Source organism: Ailuropoda melanoleuca, chromosome 6, assembly GCF_002007445.2.
Source record: "Ailuropoda melanoleuca isolate Jingjing chromosome 6, ASM200744v2, whole genome shotgun sequence".
Classification (NCBI taxonomy): Eukaryota; Metazoa; Chordata; class Mammalia; order Carnivora; family Ursidae; genus Ailuropoda; species Ailuropoda melanoleuca.
Window position 1 is genome coordinate 130,761,391 of NC_048223.1, and position 14,613 is coordinate 130,776,003.

Genomic DNA, 14,613 nt, shown 5'->3' on the forward strand with positions numbered 1-14,613 from the left:
TTTATTTTTTTTTTTTAAAGATTTTATTTATTTATTCAACAGAGATAGAGACAGCCAGTGAGAGAGGGAACACAAGCAGGGGGAGTGGGAGAGGAAGAAGCAGGCTCATAGCAGAAGAGCCTGATGTGGGGCTCGATCCCAGAATGCCGGGATCACGCCCTGAGCCGAAGGCAGATGCTTAACCGCTGTGCCAACCAGGCGCCCCTGAGCCATTACTTTTAAAAACCATTCCCTGCCAAATCTAACATCATTCCCTACAGATGTTACGTTAGCAAGTAAGAGTGTTTCTTCTTTTTCCTTTAGGAAAGAGTTTCCAGAAAATAGTAAAATAGTCGGAAGACCACATAATATGAGAGTAGTTGTAGCCGGATGTTAATACCTATTGTATGATCACAGAGAATTCTCTATAATTTATTCTTCAGGTGAAATGCACCGGTTTAGAACTTCTGATGTGTCTCAAGCCACTTTAGCCAGCGTAGCCCCAGTGTTTACTGTGGTGAGTATGTAGGATATGTTTGATAGCTTACACAAAGTACTTCCCGTACTTCCTAAGTTAACTGGGTCGGACTTGTTGGCAAAGGTAATACTTATTTTTTGTTTTAGAGTGAATCATTCTACTCGTAAGTCCTCTCGTCTTTGTGTTTTGCTTAGCCAGTGACCTGAGTGCCAGCTAGATTTACTTAACAGCACCCTTGAAACTTTGCTATTGACTGTGGAGGTCATCTTTTAATCCTAGAACTATTCCAATCACAGTTCAGCACTTCTTACTCAAGATTTCCCTGTGAATCCATGGAGAAGTCCTTGAAGGCTATTAGCCCTAGGTGCTTGACCCTGTGCTGTGCAACGTGATATATGCAGAAGCATTTTGAAGGCAGCAAAGTGTAGTATTTAAGAGTGCATGCTATGAAGGTTCATGATCTCTGCAACTTTCTCTCAAAAGATTCAGGAGAAAAAAAATGAATAAAATAATAAGAAATAAAGTGTATCACACCCACATATCTAGAAAGAGAAAAATTAGGCCATTGGGGCAAAATGTTATCAAAAGATGACTCTAGGTGAAAGTTACATGGGAATCGGTTGTAAGATATTCTTGCAACTTTTTTTTATAGGGCTTTAATTTAAAAAAGTCAAATGAAAGTCATGTGCTTGTTCTGAACTAGCATTCCTAAATTCATATCTCAGCCCCGCCTCTTACTGTTAACTTGGTGGACTTGGACAGGGTATGATAATGTCTTTATGCCTTTGTTTTCTCATCTGTAAACTGGGGATAATAGTACCTACCTTCTAAAATTGTTGTGAGGTTTGAATTAACTCACAGCTGTATATAAAACCCTCACATATGTAAGCATTCAGTATATATTAGCCATAATCATCATTATTTAGGCTTATTAATGTAAGAATTTTTCTTTATAAACTATTCAAACAAGATAACCCCCAGAATTCCATGTGAAAGTTATCACTGTTATTCAGTGTTCTAGAACATTTGGCCACTTTGGTTAAGAATAAATTCAAATATTAAATATTGAAAGAAGGTTCTTTGCAGGTGAAATCATTGTGTACCGATAACACCTAAGAAAATTAGTTGATACTATTTGAAATGAGAGCTTGCTAATCAGCTCACTCTCGATGTTTCTTTACAAGATTAACATTTAAAAACATCATTTTCTATGATCTTTTTTTATCAGAAAAATCTCGTTAAAGAAAAATGAAGATAAATATTGAGATGCAAAAATTTTCATATTAAGTTGAAAATGGAGGAGAGACTGCAAAAAAGTGTAACATGAATATATTGAGTAGGAAAAGTCTAGGAGGACATTCAGTAAAATATTGGCATGGTTTTCTCTAAAATTTGCCTTATTTCACGTGATTTATTTTACTTTATTTCAAGTTTTCTGCTGCAGACATATTGTGAAATAAATTTGAGAAAAGCTAGTCTGTATTACACAAAATAAAGTTTCGTTTGATGTAAATTTGCCCTTTAACACTGATGACCTATGGTATTCGTATTGATCTGATCCTTGTTTGTGAAAAGCAAGTGAAAATATACACTGTGGGATTTTATTCTGTTGCTATTAACACAGCATGCAGATGTTTCCGTGGTAATAACCCAGCACTGGTACCTTCAGCTGTACCTTAGAGTGTTTCTGAACATGCGTATTTAATAGCAATTAGAACATTCCAGCACGTATTCAATACTTGTGGACAAGTATTTCAGAAAAATGTTTCCTCTGCTTTGTAGGAAATAAGTATATTTCTGCATCGTGTCCTCTCTTCATACTATCACAAGAGGCCTTTTCTGTAAATCTTTGTCGATTCTGCAACACTCACCAGAGACACTTCATAGCCTCCAGTAGACACTTAGATTCACAAGATAAGCCACATGTGTTCAGAAGGATAAAGGGTAGGAAACGCGAAAGGGCGGCATCAGGTGTTTCCTCTTCCAGAGAAGTCCTTGCAGCCATCCAGTGGGTTCTCTGGACCCCGTGTGACAACTCAGATGCAAGAAGTTGATGTTCTTAAAGGTGGGTGTGAGTTCCACCTTAGTTTAGAATCCCCATGCCTTTTAGTGCTGATATCTTTTGTAACCATCTCCAAGGCCTAAGCAGGGCTCCTTCAAGGAACATGGCCAGTTATAAGAGCCACCCCACTGAAGGAAAAGCAGGGGGTGCCTTCCTACCAGGTATCGGTAATTCACTCATAGTCTTCCTGGTCCCCTGCAATCTACCAGGTACTGGGCATTTTTACCGTAAGTAATGTTGCCTAGTAACACAACTGATACTTTTTATCAGATTTCCAGGGGAACCAAGACAGAAAGTTAATCAAAGGTCACATTTGTCCTAGCAGAGAAAGAAGGGATTCTTTTAACCCTAAAACTCATAATTGAGTTTAACCTAAAGAAGCAGTTACGGTTTATCTGTGCACTTCTGTGTTTGGGAGCTATCATAATAACAGATGGTATAATACTATAAAGAGCATGCTTGTTTGGGAGAAAATAATATTTTGTTTTTATTGTCTCTCTTCAGACAAAATTCGACAAAGAGGGAAATGTTACTTCTTTTGGTGAGTATCTTTCATTTTTTTATAAGTCACTTTTTTAATCAGTGAATGAGTGGATCTGATGGAAATCAAGAAATTGCAGTGTTTTCAATGGAATATTCTTTTTGTGTGTGGGTGTATTGAAAGAGATCTATCTTCAGCATTTGTCCATCAGTCTAATGGAACTGGCAACACCTGGACTGTGCATGTTGTCCTAGAATTGGTTTCTGGTTTTTTTGTCAGGAGCCACTTTAACACGATGTTAAAGGAATTTTTTGAGAGCAGAGGCTGGTGTGAGGCTGGAGCACATTTTGTTCTTTAGTCTCCCTTTCCACGCCCTGGTTCACATGTGCGTCTCCTGTTCCATATTTACGGCAAACTTACATAATACCACCGACATTGAGGTGGCAATGGGGGACAAGACAGGAGGGACAGGGCACTAGATGGCACTCCGCAGATGATCGCTCTTAAGGACAGTTACTTTGTAAAAGGAAGCTAAGCATCCCTTTACTGTCTGACCGCAGATGCAGGCTTGGTTCAGATTGCCCATGTGCTTCCAGCCCCATGATCCTGTTCCTGCTATTGCCGAGATCCCGTTGGGAAATTGGGGTATTTTTTGCCCATTATCCTTCCAATGACTTTTCTACTTAGTGCTCTGTCACAGGTGTGATTGGACACTACAAGTACAGATGCCATTACAACCATTTCTTGAGTTTCTCCATCCGGCATGCTTTCTTTTAGGTAATGAGGTTAGCTTTCAGGTGGGAGAATCTAGTGAGAAAACTATTTTCTCATTTTGTATTAGTCCAAGAACCGAGAAAATTGAATTCTCTGTTCACAGACTTAAAATACTGAAGATAAAAAACATTGGAAATGTAGTTCTGTATAATCTGTAGTAAAAAAAAAAAAATGGCCCATCTCTAGAACTAGAAATTGATCCTGTAGGTCTCAGTTGTGTGTGGCTGTGGTTTTTACACTGCCCCCAAGGGACATCTAAATACAGAGAAATTTTATGAAGTATGGATAAGACGTTTTTCGTCTTATTAGAGTTTGACCAAATTTAGTTTGTTTTTGAGGTAAAAGTGGCTATTAAAAAGTCACATTTTGGCTTGTTCCTGGTAGTAGAAAATGATGTCAATGTTGGTGGGAAGGGTGCTCTGATACTAAAGTCTTCCATTCATTGGTGTGGCCCACTCTTTTTGTTAAAAATATCTCTTTTATAGAAAAGAAGAAAACTGACTTATATCAAGAATTAGGTCTTCAGGCCAGAGACCTGAGGTTCCAGCATGTAATGAGCATCACAACCAGGAACAACAGGGTTATCATGAGAATGGAGGTAAAGGGTATTGTGTCATCTACATTTCTCACTGGAGTTTGACCGAAGTTACTTCCTAGCCATCTTGATCAATATCTAGGTTAAAAGCAATTTTGGGGCATCTGGGTGGCGCAGTCGTTATGCGTCTGCCTTCGGCTCAGGGCGTGATTCCGGCGTTCTGGGATCAAGCCCCGTGTCAGGCTCCTCTGCTGGGAGCCTGCTTCTTCCTCTCCCATTCCCCTTGCTTGTGTTCCCTCTCTCGCTGTCTGTCTCTGTCAAATAAATAAATAAAATCTTAAAAAAAAAAAAAAAAGCAATTTTGTAATGAAACGGCTGTGTAAAACGTAAGCTACTTTACAGTATAACGTGTCATTGTGAGTGTAACTCCTCTTTCATGGGTTCTGTACGTGAAAGGCATAACTCTGCTCTCTTTTATGTAGGAAAACTTATATGACTGCAGTGTCTGTTCTCACTGCTTGAAATTGGTCTCCAGTTTCTGAAATGATAAGCAAAAGAATCTTGATTTATAATAGACATTTTCGGTTGTATACAGTTACATGTCAATATAGTGTAACTTCAGCTACGAAGAACGTATTCTGGTTCTCCAGATAGACCAGGAATATCCCTTGAAGTTTATAATTTTAACTTAAATTTTTATTTTAACCGAAAACTTCCTAAAATAAATTGTATCTTCCCCTGCTTACTGAGAGTACACTAAATATAATTTGACTTTATGTAGTGATTCAGAATAAATTTGAACATAATGTAATTTTGGTAAGCTAAGGTCTAGGGTTCAGAAATAGATGAGATACAGTTCTATGGTATGGGCCCTGCAGTAGACCTCCTTCCCTACTTTTTTTTTTTAAGATTGAAGATTTTATTTATTTGAGAGAGACAGAGAGTGTAAGCATGAGCAGGAGGAGAGGCAGAGGGAGAAGCAGACTCCCCGCTGAGCGGAGAGCCTGACACGGGGCTTGATCCCAGGACCCTGAGATCATGACCTGAGAGGAAGGCAGAGGCTTAACCAACTGAGCAACCCAGGCACCCCTGAAATCAGTTGTATTTCTATACACTAATTATGAAGCGACAGAAAGAGAAATTAAGAAAACAGTCCCATTTACAATTGTACCATAAATAATAAAATACTTAGGAATAAACTTAATCAAGGATGTGAAAGACATATACTGTGAAAACCATAAAACACTGATGAAAAATTCAAGGTGACACAAAGAAATGGAAAGCTATTCTGTGCTTATGGATTGGGAGGACAAATATTGTTAGAATGTCTATACCACCCAAAGCAATCTACAGATTTAATGCAATCCCTATCAAAATACCAATAGCATTTTTATTAATTTTTTAAAGTTTTTAATTTTTAAATGTTTTTATCCATTTGAGAGCATGAGCAGGGTGAGGGGCAGAGAGAGAAGCAGACTCCCCACTGAGCCTGGAGCCCAACGCAGGCCTTGATCCCAGGATTCCAGGATCCTGACCTGAGCTAAAGGATCCTGACCTGAGCTAAAGGCAGATGCTTAATTGACTGAGCCACCCAGGTTCCCCAAGTTTTTATTTTAATCACCAGTGCCCATCATCACAAGTGCCCTCCCTAATCCCCATGACCTTTTTCCCCCATCCCCTTCCTACCTCCCCTCTGGTAACCATTAGTTTGTTATAGTTAAGAGTCTGCTTCTTGGTTTGTCTCTCTCTCTTTTTTTTTTCTTCCCCTTTGCTCCTTTGTTTTCTTTCTTAAATTCCATTTATGAGTGAAATCGTCTGGTATTTGTCTCTCTGACTTATTTTGTTTAGCTTTATACTCTCTAGCTCCATCCATATCTTTGCAAATGGCAAGATTTCATTTTTTTTTTTTAATGCCTGAATAACATTTCATGATACACATACACCACATCTTCTTTATCCATTCATCAACCAATGGATATTTGGGTCACTTCCATATCTTGGCTGTGTAATAATGCTGCTGTAAACATAGGGGTACATGTATCCCTTTGAATCTGTATTTTGTGTTCTTTGGGTAAATACTGGGTAGTGCAATTGCTGGATCGTAGGGTAGCTCTGTTTTTACCTTTTTGAGGAACCTCCCTACTGTTTTCCACAGTGGCTGTGCCAGTTCGCATTCCCACCAACAGTGCAGGAGGGTTCCTTTTTCTCCATATCATCGACAACACCTGTTGTTTTTTTGTGTTGTTGATTTTAGCCATTCTGTGAGGTGGTATCTCATAGTAGTTTTGATTTGCATTTTCCTGATAATAAGTGATAGTGAGCATCTTTTCCTCTGTCTGTTGGCCATCTGTATGTCTTCTTTGGAGAAATGTCTGTTCATGTCTTCTGCCCATTTTTAGTTGGATTATTTGTTTTTTGGGTGTTGTATCAGCTCTTAATATGTTTTGGACACCATCCCTTTATCGGATATGTCATTTGCAAATATCTTCTTCCATTCCGTAGGTTGCCTTTTAGTTTTGTTGAGTGTTTCCTTTGTTGTGCAGAAGCTTTTTATTTTGGTGTAGTCCCAATAGTTTATTTTTGCTTTTGTTTCCTCAGGAGATATGTCTAGAAAAATGTTACTACAGCCAGTGTCAGAGAAGTTACTCCCTGTGTTCTCTTCTAGGATTTTTATGGTTTCAGGTCTCTCATTTAGGTCTTTAATCCATTTTTAATTTATTTCTGTGTATGATGTAAGAAAGTGGTCCAGTTTCATTCTTTTGGATGAGTCTGTACAGTTGTCCCAAACCATTAGTTGAAGAGACTGTCTTTTTCCCATTGAATATTCTTTCCTGCTTTGTCAAGATTAGTTGACCAGATAGTTGTGGGTCCATTTTCTGGGTTTTCTGTTCCTTTCCATCAATCAATGTTTCTGTTTTTGTGCCAGTACCGTATGTCTTGATGACTACAGCTTTGTAATACAACTTGAAGTCCGGAATGTGATGCCTCCAGCTTTGCTTTTCTTTTTCCAGATTGCTTTGCTATTCAGGGTCTTTGTGATTCCATACAGATTTTAAGATTGTTTGTTCTAGTCCTGTGAAAAATTGATAGGGATTGCATTAAATCTGTAGATTGCTTTGGGTAGTATAGACATTTTAATGATATTCTTTCAAACCATGAGCGTGGAATGTCTTTCCATTTCTTCGTGTCGTCTTCAATTTCTTTCATAAGTGTTCTGTAGTTTTCAGAGTACAGATCTTTTACTTCTTTGTTTAGGTTTATTCCTAGGTAGGCATCTTATGGTTTTTGGTGCAGTTGTGAATGGGATTGTTTTCTTAATTTCTCTTGCTGCTGCTTCATTATACAAGAGATTTCTATACATTGGTATTGTATTCTGTGACTACTGAATTCGTGTATCGGCTCTAGCAGTTTTTTGGTGGTCTTCAAGGTTTATCTATATATAGTATCATGTCATCTGCAAATAGTGAAAATTTTACTTCTTCCTTACCAATTTGGATTTTTGTGTTCCCTTTTGTTGTCTGATTGCTGTGGCTAGCACTTCAGTACCTTGTTGAGTAGAAGTGGGACCGGACATCCTTGTCTTGTTCCTGATCTTAAGGAAAAAGCTTAGTTTTTTTGTTTGCTGTGGGTTTTTTGTATTTGGCCTTTTTATGTTGAGGTATGTTCCCTCTAATCTTACTTTGTGAAGGGTTTTTATCATGAATGGATGTTGTACATTGTCAAATGCTTTTTCCGCATCTACTGAAATGATCATATGGTTTTTATCCTTTCTCTTGTGAATGTGATGTATCACATTGATTTGTGAATCTTGACCCATCTTTACATCCTAGGAATAAATCCTACTTGATCGTGGTGAATGATTATTTTAATGTATTTTGGATTTGATTTGCTAGTATTTTGTTGGAAATTTTTGCATCCGTATTCATCAGAGATACTGGCCTGTGGTTCTGTGTGTTGTGTGTGTGTGTTAACTTTATCTGATTTTGGTGTCAGGATGATAGTGGCCTCATAGAATGAATTTGGAAGTTTTCCTTTCTCCTTTTTTTTTTTTTTTTTTGAATAGTTTGAGAGGAATGGATAATAATTTTTCTTTAAATGTTTGGTAGAATCTGCCTGTGAAGCCATCTGGTTCTGGACTTTTGTTTGTTGGGACTTTTTGGTTACTGATTCAATTTCATTGCTGGTAATCGATCTGTTTAAATTTTCTGTATCTGTCTGTTTCAGTTTTGGTAGGTTGTATGTTTCCAGGAACTTAACGCATTTCTCCTAGGTTGTCCAGTTTGTTGGCATCGTCTTTCATAATCTTCTCTTACAATTGTGTGTATTTTTGTGGTGTTGGTTTTTATTTCTCCTCTCTCATTTGTGATTTTAGTTTTGGTTCTTTCTCTTTTTTTCTTGGTAAGTCTGGCTAGGGGTTTATCTATTTTACTGATTTCTCCCCTCCCCCAAGAAAACAGTTCCTGGTTGCATTGATTTGTTCTATTGTGTTTTTAGTTTCTATATCATTTATTTCTATTCTAATCTTTTCATTTCCTTTTTTCTGCTGGCTTTAGGCTTTGCTTGTTATTCTTTTTCTAGCTTCCTTAGGTGTAAGATTAGGTTGTTTGAGATTTTTCTTGCTTCTTGAGGAAGGCCTGTATTGCTATATAATTCCCTCTTAGGACCACTTTTGCTGTATCCTAAAGGTTTTTTGTATTTTCATTTTCCTTTGTTTCCATGTACCTTTTTATTTCTTCTTTTATTTCCCATTTGACCCAGTCATTGTTTAGTAGCATGTTATTTAACCTCCAGATATTTGTGTTCTTTCCAGATTTTTTTCTTGTGGTTGATTTCTAGTTTCGTAGCATTGTGGTCAATAAAGATGCATGGTATGACTTCAGTCTTTTTGAATTTGTTGAGGCTTGTTTTGTAGCCTAATATATGATCTCTTCTGGAGAATGTTCCACGTACACTCGAAAGAAATGTGTATTCTGCTGCTTTAGGATGGAATGTTCTGCATATGTCTGTTAAATCCATCTGGCCCAGTGTGTTATTCAAAGCCATTGTTTCCTTGTTGATTTTCTGTTTAGATGATCTGTTCTTGGTGTGAGTAGGGTGTTAAAGTTCTCTACTATTATTGTATTAGTATTAGTTACTTCCTTTATGTTTGTTATTAACTGTTTTGTGTATTTGGGTGCTCCCATGTTGGGTGCATAAATATTTACAATTGTTAGATCTTCTTGTTGGATTGTCCCTTTTATAATTATATAGTGTTCTTTGTTTTATGTTACAGTCTTTGTTTTAAAGCCTATTTTGTCTGATAAAGTATTGTTACTCTGGCTTTCTTTTCACTTCCATTTGCATGGTAAATGCTTCTCCATCCCCCCAGTTTCAATCTGAAGGTGTCTAGGTCTAAAATGAGTCTCTTGTAATCAGCAGACAGATTGGTCTTGTTTTTTTTAATCCATTCTGATACCCTGTGTCTTTTGATTGGAGTGTTTAGTCCACTTACATTCAATTTATTGGTAGAAATGTATTTATTTCTTTATTACTTGTTTTGTGGTTGTTTCTCAAGATCTTCTCTGATCCTTTATTGTCTTTCTTTCACGGTTTGCTGGGTTTCTTTAGTGATATACTTGGAGTCCTTTCATATATATAGTTGGTTTTGATTTGTGGTCATCATTACATTTGTGTATAAAATCTACATATTGCAGTCTTTATGCAGTTGATGGTCATTTAAGTTTGGAACCATTCTTCCCCCCCTTCCCCGCCCCTTTGTTTTAGGTATATGGTATCCTATTTTACATGCTTTCATTTTGTGAGTTCCTTAACGGATTTTTTAAAAGATATATTCATTTTTACTGCTTGTGTTTCTAAACTCCCTACTGTCATTTTTAGTCTTTCCTTTGCATGCCAAGATTCCCCTTTAATATTTCTTGCAGGGCTGGTTTAGTTGTCATGAACTCCTAGAGTTTTTGTTTCTCTGAGAAACTCTCACTCTCCTATTCTCAATGATAGCCTTGCTGGATAAAGCATTTTTGGCTCCAGGTTTTTCCAAACCAGAACTTTGAATATATCATGCCACCCCTGTGTCTTGGAAAGTTTTTGCTGAAAAATGTGCTGATAGCTTTGTGGGGGTTTCCTTTGTATATAACCATCATCTTTCTCTTGCTGCTTTTTATATTTTTTTCTTTATCACTATATTTTGCCATATTAATTACAATATATCTTAGTGTGGCTATTCCTTTGTTGATTTTGTTGGGAGCTCTCTGTGCCTCCTGAATATGGATATCTGTTTCCTTCCCCAGATTAGGGAAGTTTTCAGCTATTACTTCTTCAACTAAATTCTCTACCCCCTTTTCTCTCTCCTGGGATTCCTACAATATGAATGTTATTACAGATAGAGTCACTGAGTTCCATAAGTCTTTTCTCCTGTTGCATAATTCTTTTTCCTCTTTTGTTCAGCTTGATTACGTGACTCTATCTTCTAGGTCATTAATTCATTCCTCTGCTTCTTCCAGCCTGTTCTTCATTCCATCAAGTGAAATGTTTCTCATTTCATTTATTGATCCCTTTATCTCTTTATTATTCCTCATCTCATTAAGGATCTCGTTGATGTTCTCCACTCTTTTCTCAAGTCCAGTGAGTATCCTTATGATCATTGTTTTAAATTTCCATCAGGGGGCTCCTGGGTGGCTCAGTCGTTAAGCGTCTGCCTTCGGCTCAGGGCGTGATCCTGGTGTTGTGGGATCGAGCCCCACATCAGGCTCCTCCGCTATGAGCCTGCTTCTTCCTCTCGCACTCCCCCTGCTTGTGTTCCCTCTCTCTCTGGCTGTCTCTATCTCTGTCAAATAAATAAAGTCTTAAAAATAAATAAATAAATAAATAAATTAATTAATTAATTTCCATCAGGAATGTTACTTATATCTGTTTGCTTAGATCTCTGGCTGTGGCATTGTCTGTTCTTTGATTTGGGATAAATTACTCTGTCTTCTCATTTTGTCTAAGTCTCTGTGCCTATTTCTGTGTGTTAGGAAAGTCTCCTGTTCTTGAGGATAATGGCCTTATGAAAAAGGAGTCCTGTAGTGCCCTGCAATGTAGTGTCCCCTGTTTCCCAGGGCCTTACACTTCTGCGAGTATCTCCAGTGTGTGCTGGGAGAGCTATGCTGTTGTGTCCTGACCACTTTATCCTTCAGGTCAGTCATCTCTAGAGGCTCTCTTCGCCTGTAGTGGACAACGTTTGGTCCCTGGCCTGATTTGGCACATTTTAACTTAGTGTGCTCTGGTCTGCTTGTGAAATGAGAGCTATTGCTACTGCCATGGAAACCAAGGCCTCGCAAAACTCCTGGGTCAGGAGATGCGGTATGAGCAGGGGTTTGGGCTGGTCTTCTGGGGAAGGGGGCCTGCTGCACTGGGACTGAGACAGGTATGACTGAGACACGATCCATTCCACCAGAGTGTGGGGTGGTGGGACTTGGTGTAAGCAAGTTAGATAGCGAGGGTTGCTGCTAGGCTGGTTTCTGCAGGTGGCTCTATGTTTATGCTGAGGGGCAGGGGAAGACAATGGTGCTTACCTGTTCCTTTGTTCCTAGAGTGGTTTCTCCATGAATGCTTCCTCTCTGGGACACATTCCAAGATGAGCAACTAACGTTTCCCTACTGTGTGCCCCACGTGCTCTTCAGATTGCAGTTTCCAGGCTGTATGTCCAAGGGCTGTTTGCCCTGCCTTTTCTCCAAGAGCTGCCCCAGTGTCCTCTGTACTCTAAGCATGTTGACTTTTAAAACTCCAGGCTGTAAGCCCCACTGGTTACATGAACTCATGAAATTCAGGCTCTCCTGCTTTTCAAGCCAGTTGCTTTGGGGATTTGTTTTCCTCATGTGTTCTGTGTGCTTGTTTGTCTCTTGTCCTTCCCCACGACCATGGCTCCCTCCCCACCACAGCAGCCACGATACATTTCTCTCCCAAGTTGCGTCTCCATACTTCTTATCTTCTTTATGGCCTCTCCTCTCCCTTTAGTTGTGGAGTTTGTTCAGCCAGTCATCAGATTGATTTCTGGGGCTTTTGGGGTGGTTTAATAGCTACCTAGTTTTATTGGTGGGAGGAGGCAAGCCTAGTGTCCTACTCTACCACCATCTTTTCCTCCCACCAACAGCACTTTTCACAAAACTAGAACAAATATCCTAAAATTTGTATGGAACCACAAAAGACCCCAAAGAACCAAAGCAGTCTTAGAAAAGCAAAGGTGGAGGCATCACAATCCCAGATTTCAGGATATATTACAAAGCTGTGGTAATCAAAACAGTATGGTAACGGTACGAAAAAAGATCAGGAATAGAAAACCCAGAAATAAACCTATGTGTATATGGTCAGTTAATCTTCGACAAAGGAGGCAAGTATATGAAATGGGAAATAGGCAGTCTCTTCAATAAATGGTGCTGGGAGAACTGGACAGCCTCATCCAGAAGAATTAAACTGGACCACTTTTTTTACACCATATGCAAAAATTTAAAATGGATTAAGGACCTAAATGTGAGACCTGAAACCATAAAAATCCTAGAAGAGAGCACAGGCAAAAAGAGACTTTTCACTATAAGAGAACAAACTGATGGTCACCAGAGGGGAGGTGGGTGGGGGAGGGGTGAAACAGGTGATGGGGATTAAGAGCACACTTGTGATGACTAGCGCTGAGTCATGTATAGAGTTGCTGAATCACTACATTGTACACCTGAAACTAATACAACACTGTGTCAAGTATACTGAAATTAGGATAATTTTTTCTTTTCCCTGGTCATTTTTTTAAAAAATTATCTTTTTGGTGAAGAGAGAAGTGTGTGATAAAGCAAATTTAGCAGAGTGTTAATTGTACAGTCTAAATGATATGTATATAGGTGTTCACTGTGTAATTTTTCAACTTTTATGTATAAAAATTTTCATATGTTGGGGGAAAATGTGAAAAGTCTCTAATTTTTATATCACTAATACAGTGGCCACAGGCTACTCTTCTAATGTAAAGGATGCTAGTCTTTAAAATAAATTTCTAATTTCTTGGTGCTCTAAATTAGAATACTACTAAGGCTATGTTTTATCCTTATAATTTCAAATTAGCTTAATATGTTTTGGTGACAGTTTAAAAAGGCAACTTTCCCGTTTCAGCCAAAGTAATCATGATTACACTGAACCTTTTTTTTTTTTTTTAAAGATTTTATTTATTTATTTGACAGAGATAGAGACAGCCAGCGAGAGAGGGAACACAAGCAGGGGGAGTGGGAGAGGAAGAAGCAGGCTCATAGCAGAGGAGCCTGATGTGGGGCTCGATCCCATAACGCCAGGATCACGCCCTGAGCCGAAGGCAGACGCTTAACCGCTGTGCCACCCAGGTGCCCCTGAACCTTTTTTTTTTAAAGATTTTATTTATTTGACAGCAAGAGAGCACAAGGGGGGGCGGGGTGGGAGGGGGAGCTGCAGATGAGAGGGAGAAGCAGGCTTCCCACTGAGCAGGGGGCCATGTGGGATGCAGGCCTCGATCCCAGGACCCTGGGATCGTGACCTGAGCCGAAGGCAGACACTCAACCAGCTGAGCCCCCCAGGTGTCCCTAAACTAAGTCTTTTCTAAAAGTCTACCAAATACATGACTTAAGAATACCTTATCTTGTTTTCTTGTTCCCTGTTGTTCTCCTGATTATCCTGGGAGTCTTGACATGTAGCTTAATTCCAGTTGTGTTGAGAGTGAGTTAAAGTATATTTTAGGCTTCCTTTCTTTAAAAAATACACTTTTTTTTTTCTTTTTATAGTGATTTGGTTTAGGCTTAATCCAGAAATAAAACAGTATTAAGCCCTATTTTATGAATGTTATTCTTTTTCTATAGCTTTACAACTTGCATATTTGCATGTATATGTTTGTGTGTACATATGTATAATTTTTTTTTTTTTTTTTTACAGTATTTGAAAGCTGTGATAACTCCAGAGTGTCTCCTGATACTAGATTATCGTAATTTAAATTTAGAGCAATGGCTGTTCCGGGAACTCCCTTCACAGTTGGCTGGAGAAGGACAACTTGTCACATACCCTTTACCTTTTGAGTTCAGGGCTATAGAAGCACTCCTACAATATTGGGTAAGCTTGTTTTTATTTAGCTTCTTGAATTTGTTGTTTTAAAATGCTGTTGAGTAGGAAGACAAGTTGGTATTGTTTCAATGGCACCTTCCCTAACCACACCCTCCCTCCAAACAAAATCATCTCTGAGTGCCTGTGTGGAGACAGTACTTAATTCTTTTTTTTTTTTTTTTTAAAGTACACTCTTTTTTTTTTTTTTTTTAAATTTTTTT

General features: G+C 38.5%; 1 protein-coding gene across 1 annotated transcript in view; it reads left to right on the forward strand.

Moving 5' to 3' along the window:
- The window catches only part of MRS2 (magnesium transporter MRS2), a 35,364-nt gene that overhangs the window by 2,105 nt on the left and 18,646 nt on the right, over positions 1-14,613 (forward strand). Inside the window, exons 2-5 of the mRNA XM_034663507.1 lie at positions 423-496; positions 3,024-3,060; positions 4,260-4,372; positions 14,228-14,401. Of these exons, the coding sequence (XP_034519398.1) occupies positions 423-496; positions 3,024-3,060; positions 4,260-4,372; positions 14,228-14,401 (398 nt within the window). The remainder of the gene's footprint in view (positions 1-422; positions 497-3,023; positions 3,061-4,259; positions 4,373-14,227; positions 14,402-14,613) is intronic.